Source organism: Dermatophagoides pteronyssinus, unplaced genomic scaffold, assembly GCF_027571235.1.
Source record: "Dermatophagoides pteronyssinus isolate colony J.1.1.1.1 unplaced genomic scaffold, Derpt_VIB-CSIC_2022.12 sq0003, whole genome shotgun sequence".
Taxonomy (NCBI): Eukaryota; Metazoa; Arthropoda; class Arachnida; order Sarcoptiformes; family Pyroglyphidae; genus Dermatophagoides; species Dermatophagoides pteronyssinus.
This window is the reverse complement of record NW_027461527.1, coordinates 3276600-3300871: the sequence shown is the minus strand read 5'-3', so window position 1 is coordinate 3300871 and position 24272 is coordinate 3276600. Positions and strand designations below refer to the sequence as shown.

General features: G+C 29.4%; 9 protein-coding genes across 11 annotated transcripts; 6 read left to right on the top strand and 3 right to left on the bottom strand.

Moving 5' to 3' along the window:
* The first annotated feature begins 361 nt into the window (after positions 1-361).
* On the top strand, positions 362-3877 carry LOC113799735 (uncharacterized). Its single transcript, XM_027350425.2, has 6 exons — positions 362-1343; positions 1561-2312; positions 2379-2445; positions 2517-2842; positions 2900-3342; positions 3408-3877. Exons 1-6 carry the CDS (start codon positions 824-826, stop codon positions 3667-3669), a joined length of 2370 nt encoding a protein of 789 aa, XP_027206226.2. The 5' UTR covers positions 362-823; the 3' UTR covers positions 3670-3877.
* A 96-nt stretch (positions 3878-3973) lies between these two features.
* On the top strand, positions 3974-5468 carry LOC113799737 (trypsin-1-like). 2 transcript variants are annotated; one of them, XM_075819364.1, is made up of 2 exons: positions 3974-4976; positions 5068-5468. In XM_075819364.1, exons 1-2 carry the CDS (start codon positions 4211-4213, stop codon positions 5412-5414), a joined length of 1113 nt encoding a protein of 370 aa, XP_075675479.1. In that variant the 5' UTR covers positions 3974-4210; the 3' UTR covers positions 5415-5468. The 2 variants fall into 2 exon arrangements, with proteins under 2 accessions (XP_075675479.1, XP_027206228.2); XM_027350427.2 differs by having other exon boundaries at positions 3974-4991.
* On the bottom strand, positions 4973-7657 carry LOC113799738 (uncharacterized). The gene is made up of 4 exons (XM_027350429.2): positions 7274-7657; positions 6705-7214; positions 5497-6419; positions 4973-5414 (listed from the first exon to the last, which is right to left on the bottom strand). Exon 3 carries the CDS (start codon positions 6373-6375, stop codon positions 5539-5541), a length of 837 nt encoding a protein of 278 aa, XP_027206230.2. The 5' UTR covers positions 6376-6419; positions 6705-7214; positions 7274-7657; the 3' UTR covers positions 4973-5414; positions 5497-5538.
* Positions 7658-9694: 2037 nt separating this feature from the next.
* LOC113799689 (solute carrier family 41 member 3-like) lies at positions 9695-12585 on the top strand. The gene is made up of 5 exons (XM_075825047.1): positions 9695-9834; positions 9932-10339; positions 10406-10838; positions 11025-12149; positions 12221-12585. The coding sequence occupies exons 1-5, from the start codon at positions 9820-9822 to the stop codon at positions 12568-12570; spliced, it is 2331 nt and encodes a 776-aa protein (XP_075681162.1). The 5' UTR covers positions 9695-9819; the 3' UTR covers positions 12571-12585.
* Positions 12586-12877: 292 nt separating this feature from the next.
* Positions 12878-14468, top strand: LOC113799694 (uncharacterized). Its single transcript, XM_027350380.2, has 2 exons — positions 12878-13482; positions 13544-14468. Exons 1-2 carry the CDS (start codon positions 12978-12980, stop codon positions 14344-14346), a joined length of 1308 nt encoding a protein of 435 aa, XP_027206181.2. The 5' UTR covers positions 12878-12977; the 3' UTR covers positions 14347-14468.
* Positions 14469-14720: 252 nt separating this feature from the next.
* On the top strand, positions 14721-16191 carry LOC113799695 (uncharacterized). 2 transcript variants are annotated; one of them, XM_027350381.2, is made up of 2 exons: positions 14721-15319; positions 15427-16191. In XM_027350381.2, exons 1-2 carry the CDS (start codon positions 14941-14943, stop codon positions 16110-16112), a joined length of 1065 nt encoding a protein of 354 aa, XP_027206182.2. In that variant the 5' UTR covers positions 14721-14940; the 3' UTR covers positions 16113-16191. The 2 variants fall into 2 exon arrangements, with proteins under 2 accessions (XP_027206182.2, XP_027206183.2); XM_027350382.2 differs by having other exon boundaries at positions 14729-15133; positions 15427-16183.
* eIF5B (eukaryotic translation initiation factor 5B) lies at positions 16146-19655 on the bottom strand. Its single transcript, XM_027350379.2, has 2 exons — positions 19492-19655; positions 16146-19418 (listed from the first exon to the last, which is right to left on the bottom strand). The coding sequence occupies exons 1-2, from the start codon at positions 19518-19520 to the stop codon at positions 16397-16399; spliced, it is 3051 nt and encodes a 1016-aa protein (XP_027206180.2). The 5' UTR covers positions 19521-19655; the 3' UTR covers positions 16146-16396.
* Positions 19656-19831: 176 nt separating this feature from the next.
* LOC113799690 (zinc finger RNA-binding protein-like) lies at positions 19832-24021 on the top strand. The gene is given in 5 exon segments (XM_027350372.2): positions 19832-20234; positions 20291-20510; positions 20569-21075; positions 21077-22786; positions 22859-24021. Coding segments are annotated over 5 exon segments (3294 nt in total). The 5' UTR covers positions 19832-20061; the 3' UTR covers positions 23543-24021.
* LOC113799692 (uncharacterized) lies at positions 23601-24123 on the bottom strand. The gene has a single exon (XM_027350378.2). It carries the CDS (start codon positions 23988-23990, stop codon positions 23661-23663), a length of 330 nt encoding a protein of 109 aa, XP_027206179.1. The 5' UTR covers positions 23991-24123; the 3' UTR covers positions 23601-23660.
* Between the last annotated feature and the right edge of the window lie 149 nt (positions 24124-24272).

Below are 24272 nucleotides of genomic sequence, written 5' to 3'. Positions count from 1 at the left end.
ATGGTGTGATTATTTATCTAACAATATGATTAGTTGATAGAATTGATAAAAATTCATGGAATACATCGCCAAATCTTGATTATAATAATAATTGTTTTCTACCTTATTTCAATAACATTGTCTTTGATTATCAAAGATTTTCGATAATATAACCAAATGGAATCTGTATAAATCTTTTCGATTAAGATCATAAATAGAAACAAGATTAATTTCACAACCGAAAATAAGCAAAAAATTTGAAAATTTTGGAAATAACAATGTTCGAATAGAAAAAAATGGAGAATTTTTTTTTCCTTTTCAAAAGCTTTTCAAAGAAAAAAAAATCATAGTGTCTATGAATAATGCCAAGAATGAGGAGAATATATTGAGAAAAGAGTGTTTGCCGATCACCCTCACGTTATTTTATATTTATAAAAATAATATCGATTCGATCCATACCGAATTTCTAACCACTCAATCTTATAAAAATCTTTTATTTTATTGAAAACAAAATCAAAAACAAAACATCATCCATTATCGATCGAAATTATTATTATTTGTATCATTTTGTTTCAATGAATTTGCTTCATAAAAAGTAGCATTTTTTTGTTTTGCATCCATTCATCTTATTTACATTTAAAATTTTCATCGCATTTTTTTGTATCAATTTTATATTTTGTTATTCACATTGATACATTTCCATTTCAGAATATATTATCAAAATATTTTATTTTTTACGGTTAATAATAATTGTAGCAGTTTTTTTTTGATTGAAAGTTTGTAAATTTTTTTTTCTCCATTGTTGTTTTGATTTTTTCCACATAAAAAAAAAAAGAAAGAAAAAATGCCTATCAAAAAGAAAGGTCGAAGACAATTATTACAGATTGATATTATACATAAAATAACAGAAATGAATTTGGATGAAAAACCAACAACAATTGAAAATATTCAAAAAGAATTAAGTGAAAAAATAAGTGTTGGTAAAATAATTAAACAACGGCCAACAATTGTTAAAGAATTATTGTCTACTGCAATTGCCGAAGGTAAGATATATCCATTGAAAATTGGTACGAATAATGATGATGATGATGATGTGATTGTACATCGTACACCACGTATGTTACGTGATAATGATCGTCAATCAATTATTATGTATGATGGTCAAATACCTGGTACATCTTATTTTAATATTCTTAAAAATTGTTATACATTCGAAAGAGATAATAATCGTATACATGAAGATAAAAATGATGGTTTTACTATTGAAGAAATTCAAGAACATTTTAAAATTTTAAAAAAACATTTTCTTAACTATAGTGTACAAATATTGAAAGAAAAATTGATACCATTAGCATTGAAAAATGGTAAGTGTTTTTTGTTTTTGTTTTTTATATTTCGAAAAGTATCTTTTTTTTCGATACTTTTCTATCTTTTGGTTCGGTGCTCAAATTTATGACGCACACACACACACATTTGTGATGAAGGAATTAGAAATTATTCGGCTATTTTAACATAATCCGTTAAAATTATTTCATCATTTTTTGTTTTTTGTTGTTTTGTTGTTGGATTTCTAAATTTTAGGCCATATTGAACGTATTAAATCATCAAATGATCAGATAAAATATTCTATAACACAATCTTTTCGTAATACATATGATCTATATCGTCGTAATCGAAAATTAGCATTATTATCGATTGGTGAAATAGATAATACTGATGATAGTCAAATTGATGATGCTGATGATTCTATTATTGAACAAAATGATGATGAAAGTTCTAATGTAACATTTACCGAATCAAATGATAGTAATATGAATGATAATAAATTGGAAATGAAAAACGAATCAGAACAACAATCATTGGTAATGAAAATTTCAACAAAAAATTTTTCAAATAAATCACCGGAACTGAAATCAAAAACAATGGCCGATATACAACCACAACGTGTAAGTCAACGGAAAAAAATACGAAAAACACTTGGACCAGATTTTTTGGATTCATATTCCGATGTAATGATGAATCATCCAAAACATTTATCACGAAAATTTTTAACACCGGAACAACAATCAGCTTTATTAATTGCTGAACAGAATAATGATGGATCATCGACATCGACATTTAAAAAGAAACGATCATCATTATTATGTATTGTTTGTAGTAAAGCATTTAAATCTCCAAAACAATCACGTATTGTTTGTTCGGAATGTAATGGTATTGCACATGGTAAATGTTTTCGATCTTATGTTAATACTAAAATTGGTATTATTCGTATGATTTGTTCGAATTGTCGTCCGGAAAGTATTTGTTATATGTGTAATAATCATGAAAGAAATGTAAGTATCATCATCATCAGAATCTACCTATAATTCTTATATTATTCTATTTTTCATTTACAAAAGCCTGAAATGTATGTTCAGTGTATTAGTTGTTCAAGTACTTATCATGCTCATTGTTATCGTGAAAAAGGTATGATTCAAAAAAAAATGAAAAATATTTGAAAAATGGTAAGAGTAAATTTTATTTCTATTTCCGTTCAGCTCATTCACTTTGTCAAAAATGTCGAGCACAAGTTATGAATAATATATCACAACCATCATCATCATCAACAACAACAACCGATTCACAAGTAGAAAATGAATCAAAAAATACCTCAGATGTTAATAATGAATCATCGAATATGTTGCCAGATTCAGATCCGAAATCATCAACAAGCACAGTAAAAATAACTCCAAAAGTAACTATCGCTCCAATTAAATTGCGATCATTGATTCAATCGGCGAAGAATACATCATCACTTAATGGTAACAATGTTAGTGGTAGCGGTGGTGGTAAAAGTTTGATTAGCAAATCTTCGAATTCATTGGTATGTTTTTTAGCTTGTTTAAAAATGATATAACCTTTTTGATTGAAAAAATTTTAGGATAAACCAAAACAAATGTTTGCTTCGAAATCATCGACAATTTCGATGACTCAGTCATCTTCAAATGATAATTCAACAAATGGTTTTGGGCCATCCTCAACAACATTTGAAAAATCCAAAAAAATCAAAGATGAGCCAATGGATATTGTTGAAACAACGGTTCCTTCAGTTTCCACATTATCATCATCATCTACCTCAACCATGCAAAAGAATCTACCATCGATCAGTGGTGAGGCTAAAATTTCATCAACATTGACAACCGAAACAAATATGACAAATTCATTGGCTAAATCATCGGATGGAATATCAAATAAATTGACAACAACAAAAAAACGTAAACTTAATAATACATCATCATCATTTGAAATTTGGAATAAAAAACCATCACAAAGTATTTGTTATCATTTTCAAGCATGGTTAAATACAGAATTACGTAATAATTGGTAAGTTGAAAAAAACTCAATTTTTTTTATAAATTTAAATTTAATTTTCATTTCATTTCATTTAGCAAACGTTTTGGACCGGATGTTGATCTTGGACCATTAACAACATTACCAAATATAATTACTGAATGGACATCGGAAAATGTTCATCGTTTTTTGGTTACACTTGGTTTTAAAGAAGAAGCGGATACATTTCTGGAAAAAGATATTAATGGTTTATCATTAATGTTACTGACAAGATATGATTTTATTCATTCATTATCGATAAATCTTGGACCGGCTATACGTTTATTGGGCATTGTTAATCGTTTACATGAAGAACTTTAAAAACGAAAATTTTTCCATGAATTCCTAAAATTTATTTTCATTGATATTAGTAGTAGTAAGATTATTATAGTCGAATTGAATAGACAGAGTGTTTAACCAGAACAAGGTAATCAATGGAAATATTATGTTCTTCTTTTTTTCTCAAAAATTAATAAAATCTGGAACATGGCCGACTAAATTATGGTCATATGATGAATTATAATAATAATTATGATGTTGTTGTATCCAAGAGATTATCCTTTATAGAGTTAAGTTCATCAATTGCAATGACATCGATTTTCCATTTTTTTTTGGTCATCCACTATTATTTTAAAAATCTAAGTAGTAACCAGAGTAAAATGGAATGTAATCTAAAATAATTATCATATGACAATGATGATGATGATGATCTTTATTAGTGAAACAAAGAAAAGAAAAAATTCTTACATCTTTTCGTTTTTTTTGTTGATATTAATGATGATTGACTTGTTATATAAAAATGGTTAAAAAATTTTCAAATTGATACTTCATGAAATTTTCTTCATAAAAAAAATTTATCAATATGAAACAATTTTTCATTCTAATTGTGTTTATAATAATGATGATCACATCATTTTTTCAATGTGATCGTTTAGATAATTTAATGAGTAAACATTGGCATTATTGTGGACAAAGTTTACATCAACGTAACAGAATAATAATGTCAAACAAAACGACAACAGCAACTGATGATAATCAATTCTCAACCAAACCACAAAATCAAACAACGTTTGAAGCAAGATTTGATTTTATACTTAAATCACAACATGAATGTTCATATGATGATAATGATGATGATGGTAATGATGATAATGAATTATCTGCAAGAATTGTTGGTGGTCAAAATGCTGAACGAAATGAATTTCCATGGCAAATTTCATTACGTCGATATAATAAAATCCTGAATAAATGGTATCATTCATGTGGTGGTGTTGTAATCGATTCACATTGGATTCTAACGGCTGCACATTGTGTTCTTGGTTCGAACGATCCAAATCATTATCGTGTACGTTTAGGTGAATATGATTATAGTATGGATGAAGGTTATGAATTCGATTACAATGTTAGCCATATTTTTGCACATAATGATTTTAATTTTCAAACTGTTGAACCGGATATTTGTCTATTGAAATTATCAAAAGAAATTGATTTCGGTCCTGATTCAAATATTCGTCCAATATGTTTTACACAATTACCACCAACAACAAATAGCACCAGAATTATTGAATCGTTTGTTGAAAAAAAACCTTCAACGTGTATATCAACTGGTTGGGGAAAAACTGTATTTCGTGAGTTTGAACAAGGTGTTTTTTTTGTTTGTTGTTGTTACAAATGATTCATGTTTTAAAATTTACAAATTTATTATCATATTCAAATTAGATGGAGAATTTCCAAAAATTCTACAAAAAGTATGTGTAAATATTGTTGATCATCAAGATTGTCGTCGACGTTATTCTGAAGTTATCAATGTTACCGATACAATGATCTGTTTAGGTGAAGGTGGTAGTGGAACATGTGAAGGTGATTCTGGTGGTCCATTTCAATGTATAGATAATTTAATGATGAAGAATGCAATTGAAGCACAACCACGATGGTCATTATATGGATTAACATCATGGGCAATTGGTTGTGCTGAAGATCAATTTCCATCAGTAGCAACAAATATTTTGGCATTACGTGAATGGATTTATGAACAAATTTTCAAATCTGATTCATTATTACTTTAGCTAGATTAATTAATTTAAAGAAATCAATTGTTTTTTATTATTGAAATAAATGATAAAAAAAATAATAATAATTTTAATTTACATAGTAAAGGTGAAAATGACTTTTGAGCATTGCAAGATTAATTTAATCGGAATTTGTTGATGATGTTGAATTGATAGTTTGATGATTCGAATCTTTATGATTTTGATCATTCATCATCATCATCATCATTAACGATGGTGATGATGCTGTTTGTAATGATGAAAACAATGATGGATGTCTTTCTTGAAGCATTTGTAATACTGTTTCATAACTAGGTGGTATTTGACCGGTAGCTTTTTCATATGATGGTGGTGGTTTTAATGATGCAGCTATTGAATTTAATATTTCACGTTGTGTAAGAAGTTCTTCTACTTGTAAACCATTTATTGGTGATTGATTAAGATTTGCTTCAATATTCTGATCATTTGATTGTAATCGTTTTGCACATAAAATACCAACAATTATAATCGACATAAATGGTATGGTCAATAATATCCAAACAAAATATGGTACCTCTTCGATTTCATCGTTTGTTTGATCATCATCGGATTTTTTTGTTGTTATCATTGATTTAGTTGTTGATGATAACATTGTTACATTGGGATTATTATCAGTATTCAACGAAGATGAAACTGTATCATAATTAATTGTTGTTGTTGCATTATTTTCATTACCATCATCGGTAACCAAACCAATAATACAAATTTTAAGATCTGGATCACAAATAACTTTCATATCTGAATGATAACCAACAATAATAGAATCACGATAACAATCATCATTTGTTTCACATTTAATTCGTTCATTACTATCATCATCATCATCGATTGTTGTTATTGTCGTCGTCGTCGTCAAATCATTCAATATTGGTTGACCATTCGAAATAATGATCAAAAAAATCGTGAATAATATCGATTTCCAAATTATTGATAAAATCATTTTGTTCGATAGTTTGATTCTGGTTGATCGATTAGAGTCGAATCCTAAGGATAAGAAAAAAAATATGGAAAAAAAAGATGCATTTTTTTTATTACAGTGCAAAAATATTGTTTGTAAGTTTGTTTTTCTTCCAAAAATGACTAAAAATAATCTCGATTGATTTATATCGATTGAACCGAAATAATGGAAAACAACAAAACATATTGTTTTTTGTTTTGTTTTGTTTTTGTTTTTTTTTTGAGGGAAAATACTCGAAAATTTATAATGAAAAGTAATAAATCGCAAATCAAAAATAATGACAATTACGATTCTTTCAATGAAAAACTTACTTAAATCAAATGACAATGATGATGATGATTATAATGTTGGTTATAAAATGGGGGAAATCCGGAATGCCCAAATGCAAGAATCAAATCTAAACGTATAAACAAATATACAGCTTTCGATATGCGAAAATTGCAAATGAAATTTTGTTTTTCTTTCCTTCCGATTCTTTGGAAAATCAATTTCAATGATTTACTTTAAATTCTGACAATATATCAACGGTCAGGTAATTGTTGACATTTGACATGATGCTAATGATGATGACCAAAATCGGCACAATACAACAATAAACATTAAATAATAATTCGATAATAATAATCGATTTCGAATCAGTAAAATATATCTAACCAACATCGATAAAAAATGTGATTACCCAAAAACACTTTTACGAAAATCTTTGATTTGTTCGTTCTTCGGTTCAATACGATATGGAATTTTTTCCTATCCTTTTTGTATCTATTTAAGAACGTTTTCATCAACGTCTTTTAATTGTAATTTTTTTTTGTTGTAGATCACTATGAGATAAAAAGGATAAAAATATAATAATAATAATCAAAATCATAATAAAACTTACAATAATAATAGGATTGTCCATGGGAGAGATGGTGATGATGATGAGATTAATTTTTTGGTACAGGATGTAACGTCATTTGGTCGTCATTACATCGAAAATTTGTTGTCGTAGCAATAATCGTCATCACGATATAATCGGGGGGGGATAATCGTACGTATGGTTTACTCATTGATACATGTGACATTTTTTTTGTGTTGGCTGTTGGTTGTCAAACCATCAAAATTTTTATCAAACAACCAGAATGAAATCATAAAAAAATGATTAACAAATGGCCATTCATTCATTTATGACTTGAATGATGATAAAATCATTACAAACGTATATTTGGTCCAAAGTTTTTTTGTTGTTGTTGAATTCTCATTAAATTAGACTTTGAAATGATTTGAATTGATTACTTCTAGACGACAATAAAATTTTCCATTTTAGAATTCAAATTCATCGGATGCAGTCAGTAATGATAGTCAAGGATGATTTTGTCTTATGTAAAAATCTATTTTTGATATAAATGAAAAAACAAATTCTGATTACGAAAGTTTTTTGTGAAATTTTTTTTTCAATTTTCACACATTCGAAATTTGTTATTTGTCTGATGGCCATTCTCATCCGATTGTTGATCAACATCATCATCGGTGATGAACGAATTACGAAATCGAATTCTCCATCGATTGGTCATCATCAACATCATTGATATATGGGTGAAAAAGTCAATGTCAATTTTTAGGGTTAATTAATTTATGAATTCAGACCTAAATCTGAATGAATCAATTAAGATGATAATGATGATAACGATAATTAATCATCAATTAATATAATAAATGATGATGATGATTATGGAAAATTATAAATTAATTACAATCCAAAGGTGGTGGTATCTTTATTATCTTAATCCTTTGTTGTTAGATTTAATGTTGCACGCGGAAAAAACACTGAAAGCCATGATCTTTAAAAAAAATAGAATTAAAATTTGTATCAAACAAGTAACAAAAATAATTACATTGTAAGATTTACCACCGATGATGCTGAGGAGGATAATCACGATTTATGATAACAAAAATCAATCATATTTGACATAAAAGATCAAAAATTTTCAATGTTCCAAACAAATGTTGCTCCAAAAAACAAAAATATTGACCTTGAATTTTCAAAACACTTATCGAATGGACCATACATTAACCGATCGATATATAAACATTATTGACTTGAATCAATCTACACTTTTGAACATAGATTGATTGTTGCATTATTAAAGTCAAAATAGTAATCATCATTCGATATATCGGGTATTTTAAAATCACATTATCATCATTGAATTACATAATTTTTTCTTGTTTTCTACATTTCAAAATAAAACTTTTTTGTTGAATTGAAGATTTGTTCCAGGCAATATAAACGATCCCACGATGACAATGATTGTGATGATGATGATGATTATGATGTACCGGGTTTCTTTCAATCTCCAATAATCATCATCAACATTATTGGTGATATTTTGGAATGGTCAAACATTCAACAACATCGAATGTTTGACAGATCATGGCCAAATCAATTCAGAAAATGAAAAATTATTATCATTATTATTATTTTGATTATTTGATGATGGCGATGATGATTATGATTGAAAATAATAATAAATTTTGACTGAAAAGATACACAAACATATATGATGGTGGTAATATTATGATGATAATAATAATTCTATTGTGTAACTTTTGGAAAAAAAAGAAAAGAAAATCTTATTATTTTTTATGTTTTGTTTGGAATTCAAAAAAAAAAAAACATTCGACAGTTTTCCATTCGTTGATTGAAGTGTACAAATTATTATCATTAGTTTTGTCTGAAACAAAATATGAATTTCACCGAAAACAAAAACAAAAAAAGATTAAAAAAACAAGCTATTTTGAAATCAAAAAAAAATTTTTTAAAAAAGTTGTCAAATTCGAACGCGGGAATTTTTTGGTGAGCGTTCGAAATGACGACTATTTCAACATATGCTTGTTTCATTGTTATCGGATTATTTAATGTTAGAATAGAAATCGAATCTTGTGTTTATTTTTTTTTCTGATGATGATGATCCTAATCCATCAATCAAAAAATACGATTGATTTGATTTGATTTGTAGGTGTGTTTGAAATGTGTGAGAATTTTTTTCATTATTTTTTTCATTATACGTTGAATGAGTTACATAAGTTTTTTTCTCTCAATCTTCAATGATGATGATGATTATCGTCCAATTCATCCAATTCGAATGTTTTTGTTCCAGAAATCAAAAAGAGACATTCATGATGATCAGACATTGAAAGAGTGACCAATTCAATTAAATCTTCAAAATGTTACTGAATTTTCAAGGTCTCTTTCTTTCTCTCTCAGCATTTTGTTTGTTTGTTTCGGTTTCATGTTTTCCAGAACTATATAAAAACAACGTACTGAACATAGTTCCAGGAACATTGATTCTTTTTTCTTCTTTTTTTTCATTGGTGATCACAACAACAACAACAAAAATCAATAAATTTTTCAAGTTATCGAAATAATCTCAGAATTCCCGAAACATGTTAATATTTAAAGTGAGTTGAATTCTTTTTTCAATTTTTTTGATTTTAAAATAAAAAAATTCATTTCCTTTTTTCCACCACCATCTCTTTTTTTCATGGAAAAAACCAGGTTTTAATAATATCCACAATGTGTATGATAACTGTTTTTGGTTATCAATCATATGGTGGCGGCGGTGGTGGGAGTAGCAGTGGTGGTGGAGGTGATAGTGGTGGATTTAGCAGTAATGATGGTCAATTTAAAATGGGTGGTGGAGGTGGTGAACGTCTTAGTGCAGCTGTTTTCACCAAACATACATTCGAAACAAAAACTGTTGATGTTCCATTCGAAGATCAAGAACCACAAATTATTGAAATTGATGGTGGAAGTCTACCATTAGAGATTCATTTCAAATCTGCATCTGGTCGTATTAAGGTTAAACAAAGTCATGAATTGGGTGGTTCCGGACAAACCGAACATTCACAAGCAGAAGAAGAACCAATGCGTTTGGTTCATGAAGTTCGAAAACCAATTATACAGGTAAGTGAATGAATATGATTTGTTTTTGACAAAAAATTAATTCATTTTTGTTTTCAACGATCACAGGAAGTACGAGAAATTATTACACCATATCGAAAAGTTTATCAAGAAATTCAACCAGTTATGGAAGAAATTCATACTGTCGTTGCTAAAGGTGAACAACGTCGACAAGGTCATGGCGGTAGCAATAAAGGAGGCGGAGGAGGAGGTGGTAGTGGTGGCGGCGGAGGCGGTTCAGGATATGGAGGTGGTTCATCTGGAGGGGGCGGTGGATTTAGTGGCGGCTTTGGTGGTGGTTCCACAGGTGGTAGTGGTGGCGGTAGTTCAGGATATGGAGGTGGTTCAATGGGTGGTAGCAGTGGTGGTGGAAGCTATGGCGGAGGTTCAACAGGTGGTAGCGGAGGGGGTGGAAGCTATGGTGGTGGTTCAACAGGTGGAAGTGGAGGTGGTGGATTCAGTTTTGGTGGTGGTGCATCCACAAATACAAAAACTCCATACTAATTGTTTATTTTTTGTTGACATCAACCTAAATGATAATTTAATTTGTTTGTCGTGTATAATTTATTTAATTTATTTAATTTTATCGAATAATAAGAATTTAATATGAATCAAATTGATTAGATTAACCAACAAGAACAACAACAACAGTGAGAAAAAAATTTTATTTAAAGATTTAAAAAGTAAATCAAAACTATTCGATTCGAAAATTCATTCGCCAATCGTATATACAAAACAAAACAAAAAAACATGAATGATCCAATGACTGAACAAATAATTTTAATTATATTTTTCATTTCTTACATTATAAATGTATTGATCTGTTATTTTATTCTGGATCGAATTCAATTGGCACATTTTTCACAATTAATTACATTATTATTATCCGGATCGATACAATTATATGCCGGATTTTATCTGTTCAAAGCAAATCGTTTAGAATCATTTGAAAATACAAAAGGTGTTATTGCATTGGTACCAATGTTAATGGATATGAAAGGTAATATTGAAATAACAATGGCATCAAGAATGTCAACATTAGCACAAACACAATCACAACGTATGAATACTTGGTCAGCACTTTTTCAAACAATACGACAAAATATAACAATAATTCATTGTCAAGTAACAATTATATCGTTTGTGGCCGTAATATTGACAACAATTTATTTGGATATTGAAGATTTATCATTCGATATACAATCAATATTATTATTATATGCAATTGCATTAACAACCGGTGCAATTTCCTGTTCATTAATCGATAGTCTTGTTACATTGATTATTGGTTTTATATCGATAAAAGGTGTAGATTCGGATGATGTTGCAACATCATTAGCTGGTTCGGTTGGTGATTTAATAACCGTTATATTGGTCGTACAATTTGCTAATAAATTTTATATTCTTGAACAATCAAATCGTAAATGGATTTATTGGCTAATAATCATAACATTATTATCAATATTTCCATATTTAATGTATTTAATATCGAAAAATATTGAATCAAGTCAAACATTTAAACGTTCATTTAAACCATTATTAATTGCAACAGTAATATCGATTTTTGCTGGTTTTGTATTCGAATCAACAAATGATGAATTTAAACAAATGTCAATGTTATTACCAATGTTATCCGGTTATATTGGTAATTCTTGTTCAATAATAATTAATTTATTATCAACAAATTTCGAACGAATTAGACCACAACAACAACAACAACAACAACAACAAAAACGACATCATAATAGTCGAAATATTGATGAACGAACAATAAAATGGCTATTAACACCTAAAGATGTTTTCTGGGATTATGGTAAATGAATGAAATCATTTTCAATTTTGAAATTTTTAATTAATTTTTTTTCGTCTTTTTCCCATTGATAGAATATAGTGGAAAAATATCGAAAACAAATCGATCACATGTTATACATGGTGTTATACCATGTTTATTTTTCTATCTAATGTTGGTTGCCATATTACAAGAAAATCAATATATTTATATAACGGTAAAATTTGTTGTATTTTATCTTATATTCGGTATGATATTGGCTATATTAATGATTTTTATTACCTGTAATGTTGTACATATAATATTTAAATTGAATCTAAATCCAAGTGATACAACAATACCATTTTTAACATCATTTGTTGATCTTAGTTCAACATTAACATTATATATATTTTTTCATATACTTAATGCTTATTCGGATCCAAATATTCATGTTGAACCATAAATGGATCATCATCATAATCATCAAAAAAAAAAAATGAAGTGTTTGAACCAAAAAAAAATATGTTCCAAAAATCAAATAAATCACAATTTTTTTTGCAAATGTTTGGCTGTTGAAATTGCATTTCTTTTTCTTTTTTTTTTTGTTGCAAACCGACAATTAATGGTATAGTTTTTTTAAAAATATTTTCGTTTATGATGCAATTTTTTGTTGTTGTTTGCATTCAAAACTTTTTTCATCATTTAACAAATCGATTTATCGATTTTCTCTATTTAAAAAATCTTTGATTTTTTCGAAACAAACTTTATAAAAGCTGATCGTTAGTTCGCCAAAGATTTGTTTAATCGATAACGACGATAAAATACACCCGATTTCAGTGAATTTCGGAGAAAAAAACATACAATTCAAAAATGTCAAAAATCTTTATGATTTTGATATGGTCATCAATAATGATTCATTTGATTAATGGCCAATCAAATCATACATCACCTTCGAATCGTATTCGTGAAAAGAAACAAAGTAAAACAGATGATAATCAACAACATGTATCATCCTTATCGCGAAGGCCATCATCATCACAACGTATGAATTTTGCCATCAAATCAGCACATGGTTCACAAAATGGTTTCGGTATGGGTGGTGGTGGTCTTGTACAATCGGTTTATAATAAAATTCAAAATTCTGATGGCACAAAATCTTCTCCTGGTGGTGGTCCATCAAAAAAAGTTCCAGATAATGATGATCATGGTGGTGGTGGTGGTGGTGGTGGTGATCATGAACAAATCGATCAAAAAACATTGAATAAAATCAAAGAAATTATCAATGCTGCTGTTCGAACAAGATTTTCAATCGAAACAAAAGAAGCCGATTTTGATGAAGATGATCAACAAACACCACAAGTAATTGAAATTGGTGGTAAGTAATTATCATCAAAATAAAATTGAAAACAATTAATGATTTTTATTTCGAATCAAAGGTTCGAATCTACCTATAGAAATTCATTTTAAATCATCAGCAAGTCGTATAAATATCAAACAAACTCACGATACAGATGATGATGATGATAATCAAACAATTGGACCAACAAAAATAACATCCAAACCAACAAGAATTTTACACGAAATACATAAACCAATTATTGCTGAATATCGTGAAATTATAACACCATATCGAAAAGTTTATCAAGAAATACAGCCGGTTATGGAAGAAATTCATACAGTAGTTACAAAAGGAAAATCATCCAAACGTAAACATCCAACTGGACATGGTGGTAGTACAAATTCCAATGATAATCATGGTGGCGATGGAACAAAAAGTACTTCAAATTCTGCGTACCAAAGCGGATCATCATCAAATTCTGGTGGTTCAAAAGGAGGAAGTGGTAAACAAAAGAAAAGACCATCATCATCATCATTATCATCATCATCATTGGAAGAAAATATTCGTCAAGTTTTAGAACGAATGAATGAACGACCACAACAACAACAACAACAACAAATATCAACAAATATGGAAGATTTAAATCTAGAACAATTAGAACAATCAGATCAATTTGAGCCACAACAAGAAAAAATACCGGAATCTCAACCACATCAACAAAAACAACCGCAACAGCAACAAGAGGTGGAAATGGACGATGGTGATGATGAAGATTCGATTTATAAAATTCGTCAACAACCATCATCATCATCATCATCATCATCATCATCAGGATCAAGAAATAATCCAGGTAGCCGTAAAGGTTATGGTCGACGAAAAAAACGATTAATAGTTCATTAGTTTTTTTTACTTTTGGTTTGTAAATTGTATCATCTAACAAAAAAAAAACATTTGTAATCTCATTGTATTTATTGATCATTTTTTTAAAGCTTGAAAATAAACAACCTTTTTTTCTCAAACAATTTTGTAATTTGAATATATATTTCACAAGTGCAAAACGTTCGTATCAATTGATCACGAAACATTTTTGTTTTTGTTTTCAAACATCTCTGTGTGATGTGATACAACAATATAATCCACCGAATGAATGTATTTTTTTCCTTTGCTGAAATACTTTACAAAAAAAAAAAAAATGAAATGAAAATTGACAACAACAACAACGATTGTTTGTTTGATTGTTGCGCCAAACCATTGATGATGATCTTAATGGACTATTAATTGTGTGTGTGCGTATTATGAAATATTTTTGTCAACAAACAACAAATTCAGAACAATTGGATGATACAAAAATCTACAACAACAAAAAAAAAAAGAAGTAAGGACCGTGTATTTGTCACCATCACTATAAATACTCGAATGTTGACAATTGTTTGATACCATTCATTCATTATTCGTCGACAGACAAAAAACAACAACAACAACAACAACAACAAAATGTTTAACAAAATTATCATTTTAACGATATGTTTATTATGGATATTTGATTTATCCGCTTGTGGTGGTGGTGGTGGTAGTTATGGTGGAAATTCCCGTGGTTTTAGTGGATTTGGCAGCAGCAGCAGCAGTGGTGGTGGTGGTGGTGGTGGATATAGCCGTATGATGGGTGGCTTTCATTCGGCTGGTTTAGGTATGGACAAATTTATTCATCATCAACAACAAATCAATATTGGTGATATGAACATTGATCAACTTGGTGCTGGACGCCAGGTGAAATCATTCAACGGATTGGGTCCGGAATTAGCTCATTTAGGCACCGGTATTAGTTCTGCTATTAGTGGTGGAATTGGTGCTTTTATGGGTTTACAAGCTGTTGGTGCGCGGCAAGCTTTTTATTGATTTTGATCATCCTTTCCTCATTTATAATGATGAATTTATTAATGCAAAAAAATTTAATCTTTATCCTTATTTGATTTCAAACAGGTGGATCTAGTAGTGGCGGTAGTTATGGTGGAAGTAGCAGCGGAAGTGGATCGGGTTATGGCGGAAGCATGGGTGGAGGAAAAATGGGTGGAAATGGTGGCGGTTATGGTGGGAGTATGGCAGGATACGGAGGTGGTTCATCAAGAGGTGGTGGTCGTATAAATGCAGCTGTATTCTCAACACAAACATTCGAAACCAAACCCGTACAATCACAAATTGGACCAATCGAACCACAAATAATCGAAGTTGAAGGTAACGAACTACCGGTGGAAATTGTTTTCAAATCATCATCCAGTCGTATTAAAGTACGACAAGATCATCGAATGCAAGGACCAGGTGAAACTGAATATAATCAATATGAAGAAGAACCACATCGATTAGTAACACAAGTTCGAAAACCAATCATACAAGAAGTTCGAGAAATTATTTCACCAAAAAGAAAAGTGATACAAGAAATTGAACCAGTTATTGAAGAAATTCATACAGTTGTCGCTGAAGGACAAGGTGAACATGGTAACAGTGATTATGGTGGATCAGGCGGCGGATATGGTTCATCAGGCGGTGGCAGCAGCAGCAGCGGTGGTTATGGAGGATCGAGCGGTGGATTCATGTCACAGCAACGTACAACCAATTATGCTTCATCAGCAGCTGCTAAAGCTAAAGCTAAAGCCAAGGCAAAAGCTTAATTTTTGCTCATTTTTCGTCAAGTGATCAATCAGTGAATTATTCAAATTTTTTATTTAAAAAACATTTTATTTATTTATTTTTGTTTTGAATAAAAATAATTAGGAAAAAAAAATTTTTTCATTTAAGAATTAATAATTTTACAGCAAAAAAACAATGGGGACGAAAAAAAATTTTGATGTTTGCTTTTCTCATGGTTTTCTTTCGCTTGGATCATATATATCATCATTATTGGTAAAATAATAAAATCATTTTATTTCATTTCATTTGTTGTTTCATTTGTTTCTTAAACGATATTGAAAATTTTTTTCAATTCAATCATTAATTGCCAATCACTTTTTTCTAAATCATCACGAAAATGTTCTTTCATTATATCAATAGAATCACGTGTTATACGTGAATAAATTAAATCATTTGAATCAAAATGACGGCCATATAATTTTGGTGCATCCGATGTACAATGTTCAATTTTAATACAAATTTCATCACCACGTTTAGCTTGTTCAACTGTTTTATGATCATGTTCGATTGTTGTTACACGACCAATTATATCTAAATCTTTTGTTGGTACGGATAATGGTGTACCCGGTACTAATGTACCATCTTCAACATGTACACCCAAAACAATTGGATCACGTTTATTGAATATACAATTAGGTAATATACGTAATTTACATGGAAATACAGCTAAATGACGATTCTGTTCTTTACGTTGTTTTCGTAGATTTTCTTTATATGCTGTAAATTGATCAAATAAATGATAAATTATATCGGCCATAAATATTTTAACACCTAATTGATCGGCTAATTCTTGTGCATCACGATCAATTTTTACATCAAATGCTAATATGACAGCATTATCGGGTGAATGTTCTAACATTATTGATGCTTTCATAACATCACGTTTAGCAATAGGACCAATTCGTACACCTGAATAAGGAATTTTTGAATCTTTTAAAAATTCCAATAATGCTTCCAATGCACCTAATGTTGATGCTTGAACATAAACACCTTTATCTGAACATTTTATAGCTTTCATAGCCGAACCAAATTGTGACCAACACATTGTTTTCAATCGTTCTAATTCAGTTTCATTATGTGCAACATATAAATTTAATCCGGCAACAGCTTTTTCCAAATCATGTGCTGCAATTTTAACACCAACCGATCCATAAACAATACGCAATTCTTCATATGGTGATTTTACACGTAATTCTTTTAATGGTTGTGGTACTAATAATGCACGAATCTGTGTAACAATTGGACCATCATGACCAGCCAAAACAATTTTATCACCTTCACGTAATTTACCATTAACTAATACAACATCAATTGTTGTACCAAGACCAGGTATTGCTTTTACTTCTAATACGGTTGCATCCAATGAATCCAATACATAATTTATACGTTTAGCCAATAATGTTTGTGTAAAATGTGTAATCAAATTGATTAGATTACCCATACCATCACCAGTATGTGCAGATGTTGGTATCAATGATATATAGGTACGTGGATCAGGATTTTCATAAAATAATGCTGCATTAATTGATTGTTCAGCTAATTGTACAATAACTTTTTGTTTTAATGTATTAAATTCATGTTTTACATTTGGTAATTGTGAATTAACTAAATCTTCAACATCTTTACGTACATTTGAACGCCATTCATAAAGACGATCAATTTTATTCAATGCAACAACAAATGGTGTTTTACGTGATTTCAATAAATTTAATGATTCGATTGTTTGTTTTTCCAAACCGTGCATTATATCGATAACTAATATGGCAATATCACAAAGTGATGAACCACGTGAACGTAAATTTGAAAATGATTCATGACCAGGTGTATCGATGATTAATAAACCTGGTATTTTTAGTTCAGTTTTTTGTTTTACATTTTTACATTGTTCTTGTATGGCTGTTGGTGGTACAAATGTAGCACCAATTTGCTGTGTTATACCACCAGCTTCATTATCTTGGATATGTGATTTTCTTATATAATCTAATAATTTTGTTTTACCAGTATCAACATGACCAAGTACACAGATAATTGGTGAACGAAATTTTTCCGGTGGTCTACTTGCCGGATTTGATGTTGATAACGATAAATCTGGATCAATTGATTTTGTTGTGGATGTTGTTTGGCTATCATTCGCTGATTTATTATTGGATGATTTTTTATTTTCTATTGTTTTCTGTTGTTGCTGTTGTTTCTTTTTTCTATCTTCAATCACAATATTTTCCCAATCATCAGGAAATTCATCTTCTTCATCAACATCATCATCATTAACCATTTCAATATCATCTAATGGTTCAGTATTATCATCATCTTTTGGTTCAGATAAATTATTATCAGATTTAGATTCATCATCTTGTGAATCTTGTTTATCTAATCGTCCTTCTTTACGTGTTTTACCAATTACTGCTTGACCAGATTCTTTTAATAATTGTAAATTCAATTGAGCACGTTGACGATCAGCTTTTTGTTTGGCTGTCAATAATTTTCCTTCTTTTTTCAATCGTAATTTTCTTTCTTTTTCCTTTTGTTTTTTCTTTTCTTTTCGTTCTTTTTCTAATCGTTCTTTTTCTTCACGTTGTCGTTCACGTTCTTCTTCCAAACGAATTCGTTCCTCTTCTTCACGTTGTTGTCGTTCTTCTTCTTCACGTTGTTTTTTCAGAATTTCTTGCATTAATGCTATTTGTTTTTTACCTGGACCTTTTCCCGATGCTTTTGTTGTACCTGTTGATTGTTGTTCTTCTTGTTTCTTTTTCTTTGCTTCTTTACGTTTCTTTTTCTTGTCTTTATTTTTACTGGTTCCGGTATCACCATCATCATCATCGCCATCATCATTATCACTTTTATCGGCATTATTTTTATCAACATTTTCCATTTTATCACCAGTTTTATTATCATCATCATCATTTTGGTTATTTTTCTGTTGTACATTTTCCGATTCTTGCGTCGATTGATTCGTTACTTTTTTATTATCTTTCTTTTTTTTATTCTTTTTATATTTTGTTTGCGATTTTTCATCATTATCATCATTATTGATTTGATTGACGGTGGATTTTTTATCATTCATATTATCAACATGATTATTGTTAGTTTCAGTCGTTATCGTATCATCCGATTTGATTGGTTTCGATGATGATGATGTTGAAGGTACAACCGATGGTTTTTTACCTTCAACAATTTCCATATGTAATTCGGCTAACAATGCATCCAAATCTTCATCATCATCATCATTTTTTTTCTTACGACGATCTTTTTTACTTTTCTTTCCGGTTGTTTGTTGTTTTTTACCATCACTATGGAAATGAAAAAAAGTTAAATTTTTGAAAGTGGAACCACCAAAAAAAAAAATCGAACAACAACACTTACTTGATCTGATCAAATTCATTATCATCCATGATTATTATTATTATTTTTTAACTAATTTTTAGAATTTAAAAAAAAATTTAAAAGCAAATTTTTTGTTTTTCAATTAACAAACAAAACACACACACACATTTATAATCACATTGAATGAATTGAATGTTGAAAGAAAAAATCATCATTTCAATATTGCCAACATTACACATGTGGCAGCAGCTGATACACATTTTTTTTTTTGGGGATAATTTATTCACATCAACGTATACCACTTCCATAATTTTTTTGGATTCGAATATATTGTTCATATAGGATAGGACTCGATAAACATGTGTAAAATATAAACTGTCAATGTATAAACAAAAGAATAATGAGTTTTCTTTGAATTCTCTGCAAAAAAAAAAATATTCTTGATTTCGAAAATCTTTTTTTTTAAATGTTTTTTTTCTACTTTGTTTTGAATCTTTGAATTTTATCAAAATTCTTTTTCCCTTAAAAAATGTGATATGAACGTTTGTTTTTAAAAAAATATTCAATTTATTTTACCTATTTCACAATCAATGAATATCGACTCGAAGAATGTTAAATCCACAACAATCAACACAACAACCATCGGTAATACCGAATCTAACAACAACAACAATGACAACGATAAATAATAATCCGATTGGCCTATCCGTTACAAGTGGTGGTCAAACTCAATTCGTAAGCCAAATACAACCTATTGCTCAACAAACACCACAACCATATACGTAAGTAGCAATTCGTGCCAAAAAACAATCCAAAATTCATCAAAACTTTATTATAGTTATTATCAACAGACAGCTATTTATCCATTACCATATAGTTATATGTCAACAGCCGTAGCATCAACATCATCGGCTACTTCCATATATCCAACAGCAGCCATTATTCAGCAGCAACAACAACAACAGCAAACGATTCCTGTTTCAACAGCTCCAGCATCTGTTAATAATAATGCTGCATATGCAGCATATGCTGCACAATTTGCTCAATATCAAGCATATGTAAGTTTGTCCATAATGAATATTGTAAAAAAAATTTTTGAATTTCCTGTTAAATTAGCAACAACAATATGCAGCGATTATTGCGGCAACATCGTCCACACCATCGATTGTCACACCGACAACGATTTCGGTTGTTGCTAATCCAATGATTCAATTTCAACAACGACCAACAGCACCACCACCACCACCACCGCCGATGATGTTTCAACCAACAACTATGATGTCTCCAGATGCATATTATCCAAATCCTTCGAATGTAAACGCATCAACACCTATGGTTATGATGCCCGTTAGTAATGTTAATACAACCACCTTACAAGCCCCACAAATATTACCAAATACACCGCGCACCGCCATGATTTCTTCATCTGTAACATCGCACATCAATAGCACTGCCAATGTTGTCGAATTGAATAGTCCAAAATTTTCGACAAAATCAGAAACCTTAATCGATAATAGTGATAAAAAATCAAACTATTTTTGTCAAACATGTCAATTAGTTTGTTCAAGTTCGGATTCAATGATGAAACATATGTCCGGTTTTAAACATAAAAAACGTGTTGAATTTTTTACGTAATAATGGAATGAAAAAATTGGTGCCAAAAGATTCATTGGAAAATAAAAAATCCATCAATAATCGTGGACCAACAATAATGAGTGTTATATTAAAATGTCGTATTTGTGATGTACCTTGTGTTAGTATTGATTCATATTCAAGTCATTTAAAAGGACAACGTCATAATCGTTCGATTGGTTATCGTAGAAAAATGGGTGAAGAATTTTTTAGTAATATACCGGAAATATTATCAAAAAATGTTTCCATTGAATTGGAAACAAAAATTAAAGAATTATTTGGTGATAAAAATTCGCAACATAATGATGTACAACAGCAACAAGCGGATCAAATGAAATCAAGATCCATTATGAATGTTGGTGAACAAACATCAAATTTGGATCGAATGACGATAAATGAAACATCCGAATCACCATCGTCATCATCATCCACATTATCAAAAATGCAACATGAAATTAAAGATTTTTTCGATTGTAAACCAATTGGCCAGGATTTTATTGAAGAAGTTTTAAATCAAAATGGAAAAATTATATCATTTACTTGTACACTGTGTGAATGTCGTTTTAATGATTTGAATGCAAAAAATTTACATCTAAAAGGTCGTCGTCATCGTTTACAATATAAGAAAAAAGTTGATCCAAATTTAATTGTTGAATTTATAAAAAGTGATATGATAAAAATTGAAAATGAAAAATTAGAACGAATAAGACAAAAAGAACGTTTAATGAAAAAAATATTACATACAAAACCATATCTAACGGAAGATTTGGATCCATTTCGTTCGATAGAAAAATCTAAAGAATTTGTAACAATATTTAAATATAATCAAAATAATGCTCATTCAACATCAATACATTCATCATCTTTGAAAGGAAAAGATCATTATACTAGATCATTTAGTGATTATTTACTTGAATATAGACATCATTTAATTCAACCAACAAAATTTGAATTAGAATATATTTATCAAACAGCTTATCTGGTTGAAAAAGCAATACGTAATGTTGGACGTTTTATTGAACTGAATTTTTTACTACCAATTCCTGTACCAAAAATTTTATCCGTTCATAAAACATTATTACCGATGGATACGATTGAAGATATGTTGGAAAATAATAGTGAAAATCGTATCATATCAAATGATTCAAGAGTTGTTGATTTTATTCGTGTAGTACGTCCAGGACCACTTGGTAAAGGTTTATTAATTACAGATGAAAAATATTTTCAACTAATAATTTTATCATCAATATTACCAACTGAATCGTTGTTAAAATTATTCGAACGATTAGTACCGAAAGAAATTGAACGTTTATCAAAAAATCCAGATGATTATCCAGGTGAATATCATGTTCAATCGGAATTAATGTTGGATGAAACAAAATTTCGTATATCATTATATACATTTACATTAAATTCTAGTAGTGGTGGTAATGAACCAATAATTCAAGATGATTCCAAAAGAATATTGCGATTTGATTGTTATCTAACCTGTCCTTATATTCGTGATGAAAGTGAACAAGAACTTCGTGAAAATGTTGTGGATTTATTGAATCGAGAAAAATGTCTTCGTTCATTGGATGATATAAAACATTTTCGTTGGTTTAAAGATATGGGAATTAGACATAATTTTTTTACATTTACATTACGAATACTTCGTGATCTAACTAAACGTGTTGATATTTGGTCTAATGTAACACTTTATGTAAGTTTTTTTTGTAAAAAAATTTGTTTTTTCTGATTTTTTTTTATTGAAAAAATTTTCATTTCAATTTAGACATTCGAAGTGATATTGGAACGGATATTGATCTCAGCAAATTGTTGTCTAGGGCCGGCATCGTTATTTCGGCATTTTTTTGAATTTATTGCTCATGGTATCATGATGACAAATTTTCAAGGTTTAGCTGATCCATGTGAAGCTCGTTTAACAAATATATTTAATTATCTTAATCGACAAGATAAAGAAGATATTACCTGTTCAGCACAACATCTTGTTCGATTAGTTGCATTAAGACAATTGGATAAAGTTTTAAATGTTGATTCAAAAATTGTCTATCAAATACGAATGAATGAATTAAAACAGGCGTCGAATTTTCAATCAAGACAACCACAATTAACTTCTTCGTCATCATCATCATCATCATATCATCAACAACAGCAATCAACATCGTCTACTTATTATGACAATCAATATCGTTATAAATCTAAACCAAATTATGATAGATCAAAATCATCATCGACAATAACAGTTGATATTAACAAAAATTCACAACAAAAACAGCTACAACAACAACAACAATTGTTAGAACAACAACAACAATTACTTGAACAACAACAACAAGAGCTGAAAAAGTTACAAAAACAACAACAACAACAACAAAAATCAGATGATAAAAATGTATTATCATTAAAACGTAAACTTTCAACGGATGATTTATTTGAAGAACCTGATCTGGAATGAAATTTTTTTAAATGAAACTTTTGTATAAATTGAAAATTATTTTTTGATTTTAATGTAATTAAATTAAAATAAATTTTATTAATTAAAAATTTTGGTATTTTATTCTTCGATTGATGTTTTACAATACAATTTTATGATGCATATGAAGTTCACGATAATTTAACCAATTTGGATAAACATGATTCCAATTAATACGTTCACAATAATTACCTTGTTCCATAACCGGTTCAGCTGTTGTTTTATCTAAACGTTTTAATGTATTACGTAATTTACGTTCAGCCATAATACGACGTTCAAAATCCATTTGATTGAATTTTCTTCCTAAATTGAAAAGATTTTTCCGTCCACGACGCCAACGGCCACAGGTACGAAAACCATCAGCTTCACGTTCATACCAACGATCTTCGTATGGTGCAAATGCTGATTCTTCCGATATGTTGATGTGCATGATTATTAATATGTTCCAATCCGATCAATCAATAGATCACAAACAAAAATTATTTAAAAAGAGAAAAAAAGAATTTTTTTTTGAAAATCGAATATTTGTTTCGTTCGAAATGAATGTCGTTGAATAGAATGAGAGAGAATTGAGAGAATTTCAATTTTAAAAGAAATTCTTTTCGAAGAAGAAAAATTGGCAAGAATTTCTATTTTTTCAACTAATAAAAAAAATTTTAGACTTTTTTTTCCCCAATGCCAGTGTACAAACGACAATCAATTTATTTATAAT

What these genes read in the sequence shown, in the direction of transcription:
- LOC113799735 (XM_027350425.2), top strand. Translation starts at nt 824, where the DNA reads ATGCCTATCAAAAAGAAAGGTCGAAGACAATTATTACAGATTGATATT. An exon ending in TCATTGTTATCGTGAAAAAG is followed by an intron (nt 2,446 to 2,516) that starts GTATGATTCAAA and finishes ATTTCCGTTCAG; the next exon opens with CTCATTCACTTTGTCAAAAA. An exon ending in GCAAATCTTCGAATTCATTG is followed by an intron (nt 2,843 to 2,899) that starts GTATGTTTTTTA and finishes AAAAAATTTTAG; the next exon opens with GATAAACCAAAACAAATGTT.
- LOC113799737 (XM_027350427.2), top strand. Translation starts at nt 4,211, where the DNA reads ATGAAACAATTTTTCATTCTAATTGTGTTTATAATAATGATGATCACA. An exon ending in ATTTCGTGAGTTTGAACAAG is followed by an intron (nt 4,992 to 5,067) that starts GTGTTTTTTTTG and finishes TATTCAAATTAG; the next exon opens with ATGGAGAATTTCCAAAAATT.
- LOC113799738 (XM_027350429.2), bottom strand. Translation starts at nt 6,375, where the DNA reads ATGATTTTATCAATAATTTGGAAATCGATATTATTCACGATTTTTTTG.
- LOC113799689 (XM_075825047.1), top strand. An exon ending in AAATACAAAAACTCCATACT is followed by an intron (nt 10,839 to 11,024) that starts AATTGTTTATTT and finishes TTAAAAAGTAAA; the next exon opens with TCAAAACTATTCGATTCGAA. An exon ending in AGATGTTTTCTGGGATTATG is followed by an intron (nt 12,150 to 12,220) that starts GTAAATGAATGA and finishes TCCCATTGATAG; the next exon opens with AATATAGTGGAAAAATATCG.
- LOC113799694 (XM_027350380.2), top strand. Translation starts at nt 12,978, where the DNA reads ATGTCAAAAATCTTTATGATTTTGATATGGTCATCAATAATGATTCAT. An exon ending in ACAAGTAATTGAAATTGGTG is followed by an intron (nt 13,483 to 13,543) that starts GTAAGTAATTAT and finishes TTCGAATCAAAG; the next exon opens with GTTCGAATCTACCTATAGAA.
- LOC113799695 (XM_027350381.2), top strand. Translation starts at nt 14,941, where the DNA reads ATGTTTAACAAAATTATCATTTTAACGATATGTTTATTATGGATATTT. An exon ending in TATGGGTTTACAAGCTGTTG is followed by an intron (nt 15,320 to 15,426) that starts GTGCGCGGCAAG and finishes GATTTCAAACAG; the next exon opens with GTGGATCTAGTAGTGGCGGT.
- eIF5B (XM_027350379.2), bottom strand. Translation starts at nt 19,520, where the DNA reads ATGGATGATAATGAATTTGATCAGATCAA. An exon ending in AATGAATTTGATCAGATCAA is followed by an intron (nt 19,419 to 19,491) that starts GTAAGTGTTGTT and finishes TCATTTCCATAG; the next exon opens with TGATGGTAAAAAACAACAAA.
- LOC113799692 (XM_027350378.2), bottom strand. Translation starts at nt 23,990, where the DNA reads ATGCACATCAACATATCGGAAGAATCAGCATTTGCACCATACGAAGAT.